General features: G+C 35.6%; 2 protein-coding genes across 2 annotated transcripts in view; one reads left to right on the top strand and one right to left on the bottom strand.

The window, feature by feature from the left end:
- PMS1 (PMS1 homolog 1, mismatch repair system component) overlaps nt 1-15,643 on the bottom strand; it is a 596,068-nt gene that overhangs the window by 343,203 nt on the left and 237,222 nt on the right. The window lies entirely within an intron of this gene.
- MSTN (myostatin) lies at nt 8,402-15,193 on the top strand. Its single transcript, XM_004276934.2, has 3 exons — nt 8,402-8,982; nt 10,826-11,199; nt 13,255-15,193. The coding sequence occupies exons 1-3, from the start codon at nt 8,610-8,612 to the stop codon at nt 13,633-13,635; spliced, it is 1,128 nt and encodes a 375-aa protein (XP_004276982.1). The 5' UTR covers nt 8,402-8,609; the 3' UTR covers nt 13,636-15,193.

Raw genomic sequence — 15,643 nt, 5'->3', positions numbered from 1 at the left:
TTAAGTCATGTAACCTTTCTCTGGACCTCAGTTTCTCCATCTGTTCAGGAGTACATTAGATATGATAATCTACTAAAATTCAATTTTTTTTTCCTTAGACAAAAAGCATCTTTTTTTTTCCTGTCTCTAGTTCTTGGCATAGTCTCTATCACAAACCAGGTGCTCAGTAAATGTTTAATGAACAAATAAATGAATAAATAAACAAATGAATAAATTTTTAGAGAGGTCTTTCTAGGAATTTACACAAGAATTTGGAAACAGAATGCCTCTGAAAACCAATATTCTGCGAATTATGAAAAACAATGCTTTAGGCAATTCCAAGGAAATAAGAAAACATTTTCTGAATACTCTTGAAAAAACTGAATTCTTTCATGGCTATCACTACTTCCAAGTCACTGAGTAAAGAGGGAGTTAATTTTTTTAAAGTGTTTTAAGACTTTAAAATCTAAATCTAAAACAAATTAAAACATTTTTTTTATGTGCTGAGACATATTCTGTATTGAGTCAATGGTTTCCAAAGTTCCCCCAGAATAAAACCCTGAAAATTGCAAGATTTTCTCTTGGGGAGTGGTTGTCTGCTGGAAGGCTTATCTTAATAATAAGGGAGGGTAAATATTTCAAAACTAAAGGTGTAATTGTGCCAATTCAATCTATATTGTCACCTGCTCCAGAAACCATGTGCTTGTTCTAAGATAAATAAAACCATCATGAAGGAAATCAGTCATCAAAAATAATGAAAATGAACTTCTTATACTCAGTTTCTCATTTGTAAATTTTTAAAATTTTACTTCATTAAACTCGGGGACAAATGTATAACTGCAGGCAGAAGTTTCTGTGCCTTCTTAATCCAGAGAGGTGGGCAATGGTGTGGAAGTTTAGACCAAAAGTGAGCATGTAGGGGCTTCCCTGGTCACGCAGTGGTTGAGAGTTCGCCTGCCGATGCAGGGGACACGGGTTCGTGCCCCGGTCCGGGAGGATCCCACATGCCGCGGAGTGGCTGGGCCCGTGGGCCATGGCCGCTGAGCCTGCGCGTCCTGCGCGTCCGGAGCCTGAGCACCACAACGGGAGAGGCCGCGGCAGTGAGAGGCCCGCGTACCAAAAAAAAAAAAAAAGTGAGCATGTAGGTATAGCAAATTTGAAAGTCCAACTAGAGACTGCTATATATTATATCAAGGAATCTGAGACATCCCTGCATGCTATCTCACTGCATGTACATTCAACAAAAACAAAAATAAAATTCAAGTCCAGTAAAAGGGGCTAAAATTAGTGAATCACGGGCTTTTTCCAGACACCGGCCACTGCCTTTGGGCAAAGGACTTAAGTAGCTATGCTTACTTTCTATTAATACAATAAAGAAATTATTTGAGCCAGGTCCTCAAAGATTGAATAATGTAAAGATTCATTCTCAAGGAAAAACAATTTTTTCGAGAACTCTCATAGATAAAAGTCAACCCCTATCACTTTAGATGACACTTGAAGCCAACTTGAGTATAGTAAAAAACTCAATTGTAAACACTTCTGAAAATAACACTGTAGACATTGTATTTGTAGCCACTGTATAAAATGAAGACATCAAAAATAGAAGGTGGTTATCTGAATGATCCAGAATATACATCAAAAACTAGGTTTTATAAATGATACAAATGAACCTATTTACAAAACAGAAAGAGTCACAGATGTAGAAAACAAACTTATGGTTATCAAGGGGGAAAGGGGGGGGGAGGGATAAATTGGGAGATTTGGATTGACATATACACACTACTATATATAAAATAGATAACTAGTAAGAACCTACTGTATAGCACAGGGAACTCTACTCAATACTCTGTAATGACCTATACAGGAACAGAATCTAAAAAAGAGTGGATATATGTATATGTATAACTGATTCACTTTGCTGTACAGCAGAAACTAACACACCATTGTAAGTCAACTATACTCCAATAAAAATTAATTTTAAAAACTACGTATACATTTTGAAATTACTTATGGAACTCATAGACACCCCTGGGAAGCTAAGGTTGGTTGGAAAGAGCATTCTGGGAAATAGGTTGATTTCTGGCCCACCTGGTTGGCTATTCAAGGAGCTATGCCTTGGGGTAAACTGAGGCAATAAACTCTATCCCAGTTTCAGGGGAAAATGCCTTCCTGCTGGTATAAGGAGAAAGCAGGGAGAGAAGGAGTACTTTACAACAAAGAATATGGATAAGGAGGAGACTGTAACACGTATAATCAGTTCACAGTCTCCCTACCGGGTCAAGGCCAAGAAGATTGTTCGGCCTTTGCCTTGCCTACACAGGCGCGCACACACACACACACACACACACACACACACACACTGCCCTTTTGAGATTTCTTTTCTGCTCTCTGGCTGCTTTTGACTCAATTTGAACTAAATAGAACCTGTGTTGGGTAAGGGCTCTGGTAGTCTTAAATAGTGGTATCACAGCAAGCATGGTCACTCCCTAGCAAGGTCTTGTTAATAGCTACACAGTGTCTCTGCATAGTCACAGATCTTTGAATGCAAAAGTTCCAGTGGAATGTTCGAGTGTTCGGTGTGCTAGCACAGAACTGCTAGAGGTGGCAAGAACACACAGGGACCTCCCAGTACTGGTACTCTCTACGAGGGCGAGTAAGAGGGAACACAATAGAAATGTTATGAACCACAGAGCAACCCGAAAACACAACAAGAGCCATTTACAAAGTCTATAAATATAAACATAACAATATATTATGAATATAAAACTATACCTACTGAAAAATTAGAAAGTCAAACTTTCTTGTATTTAAGGAGACATTCATTCATTTATTGGTTCAGTTATCAGTAAACACATTTGAGAATTGTAATAATCTATATAATTAACACTAAGTCTTTTGAGTCTAGTCTCTTTTCAATGGAAAAAAGAGGAAGCAAAATTAAAACTTAATTTTTATTCTTTGTATTTCAAATGTATAATGAATAAACTAGAGTTCCCACTTTGGAAAGGAAGGAAGAGAGAAAGCACATTTTGAAGCTTTCCTGAATTAATACTACCTCTAAAGGACAATGGAATGCAAACGTTTTGTTAACTGGGACATTATTATGACACACTGCCATAATATGAATGTTATCACCTCAAGACTGACCTGAAAACCAACTAAAGAAATCCCTCAAGACCAGATTGCAGCCTACACCCTAGAACTGACAAATGTTGTGCAAATGTCCTCTAGAGAACCTACAAGTTAGTAGTTGGTGATTATAAAACAATAAAATTTATATTTCAGCTCTTGGCAATAATTATATATCAGTAAATAAATACAGTGTCTAAAAATAACCATGTTTGAGGTCTCATTAAAAGTACAACCATAGGGGCTTCCCTGGTGGCGCAGTGGTTGAAAGTCCGCCTGCCAATGCAGGGGACACGGGTTCGTGCCCCGGTCTGGGAGGATCCCACATGCCGCGAAGCGGCTAGGCCCGTGAGCCATGGCCGCTGAGCCTGCGCTTCCGGAGCCTGTGCTCCACAGCGGGAGAGGCCACAACAGTGAGAGGCCCATGTACCACAAAAAAAAAAAAAAAAAAAAAGTACAACTACAGATATTAAGATGAGAGGACTTCAAGTTAGAGAGGAAAAAAATTCAACTGAAGCAATATAAAATGTATTACTTTGGGGGAAAGTGTGGTCTGGGGATCCCTGGAGTAAAGACCCTTTCAGAGAGTCTGTGGAGTAAAAACTATTTTCATAACAATGCTAATATTTTCTTGCTACTCTCATTTTTTCTTATATGTATAGTGGGGTTTTTCCGGAGGCTCCGTGATATGTGACGGCATCATCACTTTGTCAGCAAACAGAATATATGCTTGCATGTATCTGTATTCTAACATTTCTCATTTTTAATTTATAACATGTTAAATATTGATAGATATGACCCACACAAACAAAAGCTTTTGAGGATCCTAAATAACTTTTCAGAGTAAAGGAATCTTGAGACCAAGAAGTCTGAGAACTACTGTTTTAGGTGATACACCTCAAGTTAAATGGCACAGCTCATCAAATTTCTTCCTGTTTTATATTGAAGAGACTAGATTGTAGGCTTCACGAAGACAGTGACTGTTTCTGTCTGGCTCACTGTTTTCTCCTCAGAATCTAGCATGGTACCAGGCACACAATAGGCATTAGAATGTTTCATAAAATAATAAATGAATTAATACAGTTAACACTCAAACAGCGCAGGGGTTAGGAGTGCCAACTGGTCTTCCAGTTGAAAATCTGCATATAACTTTACAGTTAGCCCTCTGTATCCAAGGTTCTTGCATCTGAGGATTCAACCAACTACAGATGGTGTAGTACCGTAGTACACATTTAGCAAAAAATGTGCATATAAGTGGACCCTCTCAGGTCAAACCCGTGTTGTCCAAGGGTCCACAGTACATACATACATGCATACATGCATTCATAAGTGAAGGCTTTGCCAAATGACTTATTCAAGGTCACATAAAATGTCAGCAACAAATCCAGAACTATATTCCAGATCTCCTGTCTGCTACTCCTATACTGTTACTCCCTGGCTCAAGGATACTTTTGTTTTTGTTCACTTTTGTTCTGTAATCTATTGAAAGCATGGATAATCAGCTATTGCCACTGTGAGATGACTACCTCTCTCATGCTGTTATGTGAGTTGAGCACTAGACAATTTTTTTCTGGCCTTAAGCATAATCAGAACAGTGTGTTACCAAAGGGCTATCATCACAAGGAAGTGGCAAGAGTGATCAGATAAAATACAACTTTCTGTTTTTTTCCCACAGCAGAGTTGAATTTTTCATGATTCATTCTTATTCTAATTCCTAGTCTCCTCCTTTCTTTGGCCACATCATTAAACTTCTGGCAAGCTTTTACGTTAATGCACTCAGTAGTTCCCAGACTGCAAAGAGGAAAACCATAAATGTTTTTTTCGGAAATATGCCTTGTACTCTCAAAGTTGTTTTGAAACATCCCCCCTGGTATTTGTAAGAGAGAAGAGAGAAGTTTGCTTCCTACCTTACTTATGGTTACAGAAATGTAAGGCCCACCCAGTACAAAGAAGCACAGTGGGAAAGAAAAATACAAGTCTTGTGAAGAGGTGAACTGGCCACCTAAATTGACTCCTGTGAGAAACTGCTTTCAAAGATGGCAAACCTAAGACAAAGCCAAAAAGCTGGTCGGCCATGCCCTCCCATCAACTAGAAGGAATTCTCTACTCACTCATCCTAATGACACAGTCCTGTCTTCATGAAAGCAGCCAAAGCCAGACCTCCAGCAGTCAGACCACGGTGAAGGTTCCTACTGCTGGCGAACCTTCCTGCTCTGGGGCCTTGGGAAGGTTGCTGTCACTGACACTGGAGAAGGCGTATATGTTCTTGAAACTTCTTGAGGACCTCTTAACTCATTCATTACTGATGTCTAGAGGCGTTGATTGAATATAGTTGATTCTCAATATTCATAGTAGTTACGTTCTATCAAGTCACTGCCGACACTGAATGAGTGATTACTGAGCCACTGCTCCCAGGGGAAACACAAGGTTACATCCTGTCAGCATCTGGTCACATTTTCGTCAACCAATCAATATATAACCTTGCTTTAGGTGCATTTCTGTTTTAAAATATCTTAGTTAATATATATTGCTGATTCATTAACATTGGATTCACAGCCAAAAGCCCTATAACTGAAGCCTGAACAAAGCTTTCATATCACACGTATTTTTCCATAAGGAAATTTTTTCCCAAAGTTCTATCACAACCTTCTTTTTCAAAAATTGTGGTAAAATACACATAACAAAATTGACTATTTAACCACTTTTAACTGTACAGTTCAGTGGCCTTAAGTACATTTACACTGTTGTGCTACCATGAGCAACAGCCATCGCCAGAACTTTTTGATCTTCCCAATTGAAAACTCTGTATCTATTGAACAGTGGCTTTCCCCCATCACACCCCACCCCTCCTCCAGTCCCTGGCAACCACCATTCTATTTACTTTTCCTCACAGCCTCCCTGTGCCTAGGAGCACAGCACTTCAGCACTATGCTTGGGGGCCACTTTGAACAGCAGAATCACCCCAAAAAAACCATGCAAAAATGTGAAAAAAAATGGTGCTATATAGATTGCAAAAAGGGCACTTATTAAGCATGAGTGCTGAAACAAGGCAGAGAATTGCCTTGGTTGACCTGAACTGGGATCCTGTGTGTTGGAAGCCTCAAATTTTTTGCTGCTCTGTGCATGTGCGTGAATGACTATAAAAGCGCCATGAGTATTGATTACGGAGTAAAAAATAAGTTTCGGCAATGAGACAAATTTGCAAACATGGAATCCGTGAGTAATGAGCATCGACCATGTGGAAATGACGACCTTTGTTTCCTCTATTCCAGGTAGTAAGAATAAACAGCTGAAATGTGCCTTGTGATAGGGCTGCCTTAGAACATTTTACTAGAGAGCTAGCCTACGTGAATTGATAATTGGCAGCTACAAACTGAAGCAGTTCTAGTTCATGTGGAGGATAAATTTAAGCATAATCTCAAACCCCTCTGCATGAAACAAAGACCAAGTACTCAAGTACTAGTTATCAATCACTTACTGTGTGACAGGCAGAATACTCAGCAATTTACATGTATTATTGAATTACATCCCCTCCAAAACTCTATGAGGAAACTGAAGGTTAGAGAAGCTAAGTATCTCATCCATTATTACATAGTTAGAAGTGGCAAAATTGAGATTTGAACTCAGGTCTATCTGACTGCAGAACCTGAGGTCCCAACTGCTATGCAATTCTAATAGAGTTAAAAGAAAAAAAGATTTGATTTACTCAGAAGTAGATAGAAGCATATGTTACAATCATTATAACATTACAAAGATTTATATGCTGAAAAATAAATTTACCAAACAAATAAAACTTTATAAGCCTGATCTAATACTGCTCCACAACAAACAATATCTGAAACCTTTCAGGGCATCTGGTTTGTGTCTGTTTTTCCTTAATCTTTAATGATGGGCAAATCTAATGCATTATGTAAGGCCATTTTTTCTCAAGAGATGTAGATACCTCTTAAGAATTTGATGAAAATGCATTAACTTTTCAGGCTACTGAGTTGCATTTTAGTGCACTGAGGCAGTAAATTAGTGTACAATGTGCAAAAGTAGTGACCTAAAAAAATGAATATTTGATATGAACCACTGCATTCTCTTGGAAAAAAAAGTAATGGATTAACTCTCTCAGGAGTCCTTAGCTTCCCCAAAAGAAGTAGGAAGAATAAATCTCCTGTGGCCTGGAAACAGCTTCTGTTCCTCGCTGGCTATGTTTGTTTAGCTTTTTAATAGTTCATTTGATTAGATCTTGTGGCTCCCAAAGCTAAGGTTGAGAGTTTGATCCCTACAGAGGCCACTTAAATTTAGAGAACAGAAAGCTCTATTCTCTGCTCCCAGACCTTACCCCAAATCCCTGCCAGGTGTCTGCCCTCTGGTCAAATAAGAAACTGGCAAAGGGGTGCAAACCTAGCACAGTATTGGGAAATAGAAAAATGGGCACCCTTTATTATGGTGCTCCTTTCCTTTTATGTGTCCACAATATTTGGATATAATTTATAGAGAGTAGATACTATGGTTTTTCTTTTACCCCTGGAAATCTGAGGAAAACTTCATTACCAGTCATAAAATTCATTATCTTAAGCTTATTCTAAGTTCTTCTAAGCTTATTCTAAGTTCAGATAGCTGACATTATCCTCTTGGTAATAAACAACGAAAAAACACATCCTCAGAGCAATATTAATCTGCAACTTTGGGATAGGAAATAATAGTAATCAGTCAAAAACTGAACACAATTTTCATATGAATAAAAGATATTAAATTATTTAAAAATAATTTCATGAGCAGTTTAATATTAAAGTAAGTATGATTTTCATTATGTGTTAAGAATTTATTCGGGAAAACAAGTTTCTCAAATTATAGCCAAAAATCTTTTACTAGTATCACTATCTTAACTTTAAATTTAAATCTGTATTTCCCTAATTACACAGTACTAAAAATAATTTACTACAACAAATAAAAATCCTTTTACTTCAAATCCTTGCCTAAATAATATAAAATCATTTTATTTTTTGAGGAAAAGACATTTCAACTTTTTAAGTATGAAGTGTAAATTAAGATTTACTTATTTAAATTATAATTTTAAAGTTTCACATATAAAGATGAACAAGATCTAAGTGTAGTTTATATTACTGTTAAAATAGATTTTAATTTTTCAAATGTCACATATATCTTTCATTATTTGTAGATTTATTTCTTTTATGAAGTAGTCAAATGAATCAGCTCACCCTTGACTGTAACAAAATACTGTTTGGTGACTTGTGACAGACAGGGTTTTAACCTCTGACAGCGAGATTCATTGTGGAGCAAGAGCCAATCATAGATCCTGACGACACTTGTCTCATCAAAGTTGGAATATAAAAAGCCACTTGGAATACAGTATAAAAGATTCACTGGTGTGGCAAGTTGTCTCTCAGACTGTGCAGGCATTAACATTTTGCTTGGCATTACTCAAAAGCAAAAGAAAAGTAAAAGGAAGAAATAAGAACAAGGAAAAAGATTGTATTGATTTTAAAATCATGCAAAAACTGCAAATCTATGTTTGTATTTACCTATTTATGCTGATTGTTGCTGGTCCAGTGGATCTGAATGAGAACAGCGAGCAAAAGGAAAATGTGGAAAAAGAGGGGCTGTGTAATGCATGTATGTGGAGACAAAATACTAAATCCTCAAGACTAGAAGCCATAAAAATCCAAATCCTCAGTAAACTTCGCCTGGAAACAGCTCCTAACATCAGCAAAGATGCTATAAGACAACTTTTGCCCAAAGCTCCTCCACTCCGGGAACTGATTGATCAGTACGATGTCCAGAGAGATGACAGCAGTGACGGCTCCTTGGAAGATGATGATTACCACGCTACGACGGAAACGGTCATTACCATGCCCACAGAGTGTGAGTAGTCCTATTAGTGTAGAGCGACAGTTCTGCTGACTGTTGTTCTAGTGTTTATGAGAAACCGATCTATTTTCAGGCTCTTTTAACAAGCTGTTGGCTTGTATGTAAGTAGGAGGGAAAAGAGTTTCTTTTTTTTCGAGATTTCATGAGAAATATACTAATGAGACTGAAAGCTGCTGCATAATTTGTTTCCTTAGAGAGCTAAAAGGCTAAAAATAAAATGCTTGCATAGCATTAATGTTATACAGTTTAATGTGACAACTATAACATGCTTATGCTTTCACAGCTTAATACACCAAGGTAAGGATTGGGAGATACTACAAGCAACGTGAAAAACTTGAAATTTTTTAACTACATGAAATTTCATAACTGCATTTGGTTGTCTGAAATATGCATTTATAATAACAGGTTTTTTCATAATAAAGAGAACTGGAAAGAAATTTGTAGATGTTGAAGCCTATGTGGGCATTTGCTGAACACCTAGAATGACTTCTGTTATTCAAAACTATTTCTCACAGTGTCTTTATGTTCTTCACAAATTAGAGTTATCTAATTTTGAAAGCTATTACAACACTGGAAAATATGAAAAAATATTTTTTATAAATTTAATGTATTACTAAGAGCAATGATGAAGTAAACATAGCATAATAATAATCATGAGCTAATTATCAGAAAATGCTAAGAAATAAACATTTTAATTGAGTAGGCTATGGCTCACAAAGTCCCACTTATACCTTGACCATGGTACTATTGTTGAAAGTACCCGATCTGCATATTTCCAGGCAGGCACATGCTTAATAACCTCCTAAAGTATTATTTTACTCTTCATAGGAGGGAGGACTATTACCTGTAGTATCTACATTGCTTCTGGAAGATAATATACGTCATACCATTCCTGTTGCAGGCAGTTCAAAACTATACTCAAGGAAAGTGGGACAGGCACCTTAACAGAGAAGGCATGACAAGAAAGAGTTTTGTGCCATATGTCTGTGATCTTGCTTTATAGAGTGGTTTACCCACTTTAAACTGGACTCAAAACAGTTTCAAAATACTGTTTTTCTTATTAAGTAATTAGGTTATAATGCAACGAATAATTTTCCTTTAAGACTGTGCTATCAGATAATCCTGGAGTAGATCTGCCTTATTTATAAACAATCTTGGAAAACCAAAAGGAAAGAAATTTCTAAGTGCTTCTGCTTACAATGACAGCCTGGCCCTAAAGACAGTGTTTTCTAAGTTTTGAGATAGCCTGAATGCAACATTTAGATTTTGGTGCTACTTACCTGCTAGTTTTGTTCCTTTAAAAGGCTATCCCAGCACCCAAACATAACAGATGTACTATATTTTCTACTAATTCCTGAGGCTCAGTTGCTCAGTGTCTTGTCCCCAGGTAATTCAGGCCTGGGGGAAGGGTTCCTTCTTCCAGACTGATTGGTACAGCTGCTCAGTAAGTGTAACTACTCAGATTCCCAAAGAATTCTAAGTGGATGTTCCTCCACAGTTTCTCTTGTTCTCTCTAATCATCATCATCTTAAAATTTCATCCACTTTTCATTCCTTAATAGAATTTTCCTTAGTCCACAGTTCTCTGGAGAGGAAGTAGGTTCCTCCTAAACAGCTGAAAAAACATACATCTAAGAAAATCTGAAAAGCTATAGTAATTATTTTATTTGATAGTTTTCTGAGTTATGAATGAAATTCTACATATTTTTTTTCATTTTAAAAGACTAAATGTGCACACATTATTCCAACAAACATGCTCATTGATTAATATGGAGGAGTTTATGCATCTGTCATGAAAAATGATTTCAGTAACTCTTTTTTTTCTTATTCATTTATAGCTGATCTTCTAATGCAAGTGGAAGGAAAACCCAAATGTTGCTTCTTTAAATTTAGCTCTAAAATACAATACAATAAAGTAGTAAAGGCCCAACTGTGGATATATCTGAGGCCAGTCAAGACTCCTACAACAGTGTTTGTGCAAATCCTGAGACTCATCAAACCCATGAAAGACGGTACAAGGTATACTGGAATCCGATCTCTGAAACTTGACATGAACCCAGGCACTGGTATTTGGCAGAGCATTGATGTGAAGACAGTGTTGCAAAATTGGCTCAAACAACCTGAATCCAACTTAGGCATTGAAATCAAAGCTTTAGATGAGAATGGGCATGATCTTGCTGTAACCTTCCCAGGACCAGGAGAAGATGGGCTGGTAAGTGATTACTGAAAATAACATTCTAAAAACCTTATGTTTTTATTCATAATGTGAATGAATAGTAGTGGAAAACAACTACCAATTTCCTATGCTCATAAGCTGGACAAAGGTATCTTACCCCGATGGTAGCCCTGTACCCAATAAAAGTAGGTGTCCAATTTCATATCCTATGAAACACTCTCTTGATACTTTTAGTTTGCATGAGGACTTAAAGAAAAAAGTTACACCATAGTCCTTAACTTCTTAAGGAATTATTTTGAATTGGGAATGAAATATAAAGTGCTTTTCATTGATGTGCTATATGATTATATAAATAAAAACATGAAGTCTTCATAGTGGATTCTAGGACATATCCAAAAAAACATTTTTTTCCCTAGAAGAGTGCCAAAGGTGTTAACATTTTTTTTGGCTTAATAAAGTGGAAAAAAATAAACTCTAAAAATTATAATTGAAATAAAATGCTTTTAATTATAGCAACTAACTAAATACAATATGTTTAGACTTATATGCTATTACATATAGTATATTTAAGATCCCTCAAGATAAATGTTCCTTATTTTCTAGGCTGTTAATGCACTGATGCATATGTGGATTACTCTGTGAATTACCCCTAAGAAAATTTAAAATTTCGGGGTAGTTAACCTGTACCAACAAGCTTATTTCTGAACTGTCTTACTATTCTTCTGCAAGAGTTTACTTAGGTAATGCCAACTAATTTAATATCAGGTCAAACAGAAGACAATGCCTTATATATTATAAAAATTAATAAAAACCATTTAAAACCTAGAATAAATTTAGAGTTACTCACTCTTCTGGCTTATCTATGCTTGTGTTTACTTCTGTTTTCAAAAACTTATTTAATGTGACCATATCTTTTACTTCCATTTATTGATATAATTTACAACAAAAGATTATACTTGTAAGCAATGTGTTAGCTTTTCAGTTTTTAAGTGGTCTTGTTTGTAAAGAATATATAATTAGTAAGTCATATCTACTTTAAATGAAAACATATTCTTTAAGAGATTATACAATTTTCCAAGTGATCTATTTTTCTTTAAATATGCTACATAAAATGTTACTGACTCCCAAAATGATGTTATTATTTTTTATAATCTTAAATACCAATATTTACCAGGTCTATTTTGATTTTGATACAGGATAAAAACTACTATTAATTATTTGGGAATGTGTTCTTTTTTATAGACAGCATTTTAATGATCAAAGTTGGTGATGTGACAGAGGTTTTATTTATTATTAAACAGATGGTTAATAAGATGTATTCCTCAGACTCTTCCATATAAAAGGAAAAATGTCTCAAATGCATGAAAAGATTGGGGTGGGGGAAGGATTAGCAAATTATTGTTTAAATATCTGAACGGCAACATTTTTCAGTGAAAGAATAAAGGAAATATTATCGTATCTTCTTCTGAATCTGTCCCTCCCTCTCTTGGAGTTGGTTGTTCCAACCCAATATACCTACCACTACCTTCATCACCCTACCTTCCTTTTTTCCATTACAATCTGTACAGTGCTGGGTGGTAACTATTTTGGTTTGGCATTAATATCCAAGGATCCCTGAATAAGATCTAGTGAATGGAGGATGGATGAGTATACCTATCCCTCCAGGAGTCATCAGACATATTTAGCCACCATATTTAACCAACAAGCAGGAAGAGAGAAGCTAGCTTTTCCCCTTCCTCCTTTCTTCCCTCCTCCCTCTCTCTTCTGCTCCATCTCTCCCTTTCTTGCCGTCAATATTTTCAGAGCATCTATTATGTGCCAGGCATTCAGATACTCAAACTGGGGAAAACAAGAATAAGCAAGACAAAGATTTGACCACAGGGGAATCTGTATTGCTGCTATAGTCTTTTGAGCCATAAGGGAAGTATCAAGCCTAGTATAAATGAAAATTCCTTAAAGCTGTGGCAACATTAAAACATAAAAACAAATGTGGCAGAAGCAAAATGATTAGTTTCTTTCTTCAACAACGACTGCTTGAGGTAGGAAGGTGTTTCAGGATCTATTACTAACTCTTCTTTCCTTTTCATACAGAATCCCTTTTTAGAAGTCAAGGTAACAGACACACCAAAAAGATCCAGGAGAGATTTTGGACTCGACTGTGATGAGCACTCCACAGAATCTCGATGCTGTCGTTACCCTCTAACTGTGGATTTTGAAGCTTTTGGATGGGATTGGATTATTGCACCTAAAAGATATAAGGCCAATTACTGCTCTGGAGAGTGTGAATTTGTATTTTTACAAAAATATCCTCATACCCATCTTGTGCACCAAGCAAACCCCAGAGGTTCAGCAGGCCCCTGTTGTACTCCCACAAAGATGTCTCCAATTAATATGCTATATTTTAATGGCAAAGAACAAATAATATATGGGAAAATTCCAGCCATGGTAGTAGATCGCTGTGGGTGCTCATGAGATTTATACTTGTTTCATAACTTCCTAAAAAGTGGAAGGTCTTCCCCTCAACAATTTTGAAACTGTGAAATTATGTACCACAGGCTGTAAGCCTAGAGCATGCTACAGTCACTTACGCACAAGCTACAGTATATGAACTAAAAGAGAGAATATATGCAACGGTTGGCATTTAACCATCAAAACAAATCATACAATAAAAAGTTTTATGATTTCCGGAGTTTTTTAACTTGGAGATCAAATTCCATTTATGTTCATATATATCACAACATATGCAGGTAAATGAAAGCAATTCTCCTTGTGTTCTGGTGAATTAAAGGAGTATGCTTTAAAGTCTATTTCTTTACAGTTTCATTTAATATTTACAGAAAAATCTATATGTAGTATTGGTAAAATGCAGGATTGTTATATACCATTATTTGAATCATCCTTAAACACTTGAATTTATATTGTATGATAGCATACTTGGTAAGATAAGATTCCACAAAAATAGGGATGGTACACCATGTGCGAGTTCCCATTCCTATTCCGATTGATACAGTACATTAACAATTCATGCCAATGGTGCTAATACAATAGGCTGAATGGCTGATGTTATCAGGTTTATCAAATAAAATACATTCAGTAAAGTAATGTTTCTCATTTCTTCAGGTGCATTTTCATACTCCTCCAAATGGGGAATGGATTTTCTTTAATGAAAGAAAAATCATTTTTCTAGAGGTCTGGATTCAATTCTGTAGCATACTTGGAGAAACTGCATTTAAAAGGCAGCCAAAAAGTATTCATTTTTATCAAAATTTCAAAATTATAGCCTGCCTTTGCAACACTGCAGTTTTTATGATGAAATAATGGAAATGACTGATTCTATCAATATTGTATAAAAAGACTTTGAAACAATTGCATTTATATAATATGTATACAATATTGTTTTGTAAATAAATGTCTCCTTTTTTATTTACTTTGGTATATTTTTACAGTAAGCACATTTCAAATTAAGTATTAAGGCACAGAGACATTTCATGTATGACAGAAAAGCAAATGCTTATATTTCGGAGAAAATTAGCTGATTAAATGTGGTCTTAAAACGCCATATGCTAATGGTTAGATGGTTATATTACAATCATTTTATATTTTTTTACATTATTAACATTCACTTACGGATTCATGATGGCTGTATAATGTGAATGTGAAATTTCAGTGGTTTACTATCATTGTATTCAAATCTCAACGTTCCATTATTTTAATACTTATAAATATTATTAAGCATACCAAAATGATTTAACTCTATTATCTGAAATCAGAAAAATAAACTGATGATATCTTAAGAATTGTTAATTTTATTTTATAATTTGATAATGAATATATTTCTACATATATTTACTTCTATTTTGTAAATTAGGATTTTGTTCATCAAATACATTATACTTATGACTAAGTAAAATTATTTCCTACATCTAATGTGTAGAAACAATATAAATTATATTAAAGTGTTTTCATGTTTTTTGAAAGACACAACAGTTTTATGTTATAATGATTAATTCTGGATTTTTGGTTTTCACTTTATTGTAAAAGTTTAATGATTTAGCACAAAAGTTTGGTTTAGAAATTTTAGGTCTGCTACTCTAGTTTCTCATGAGTGAAATTCCTGTTAAATTGGTTCTGGTCAAGTTGCTTTAAACATACAAAAGCAAGGGCTAGTTACATCTGTTTCATTTCTCTTTATCTTGACCTGAAAACTATTTATATGTTTTCATAGGTTCAATTTCCAAATGCATTGCAGTTGGCAAGGGTATATGGTCCTAGAGTTACAAGTTCTACCGAAGCCACAGGGACACAGGGAAACTGCATTTTTTTCCTAGCACTTAATGATACTGGCACATTTATCTGAGTTTTGGGGGCACAAACTTTCAAACTGAATTGAAAAATAATTATAAAGTACCTAGAATCCATCCCTGGCCAATTTAATAGCTTAGCTCTAAAGCAGTGACTATGTCTAATGGGGGAGGCGATT

The sequence above is a fragment of the Orcinus orca genome, chromosome 7 (assembly GCF_937001465.1).
Source record: "Orcinus orca chromosome 7, mOrcOrc1.1, whole genome shotgun sequence".
NCBI classification, from domain to species: Eukaryota; Metazoa; Chordata; class Mammalia; order Artiodactyla; family Delphinidae; genus Orcinus; species Orcinus orca.
The sequence above is the reverse complement of the archived record's forward strand: the minus strand, read 5'-3'. Positions and strand labels throughout refer to the sequence as shown.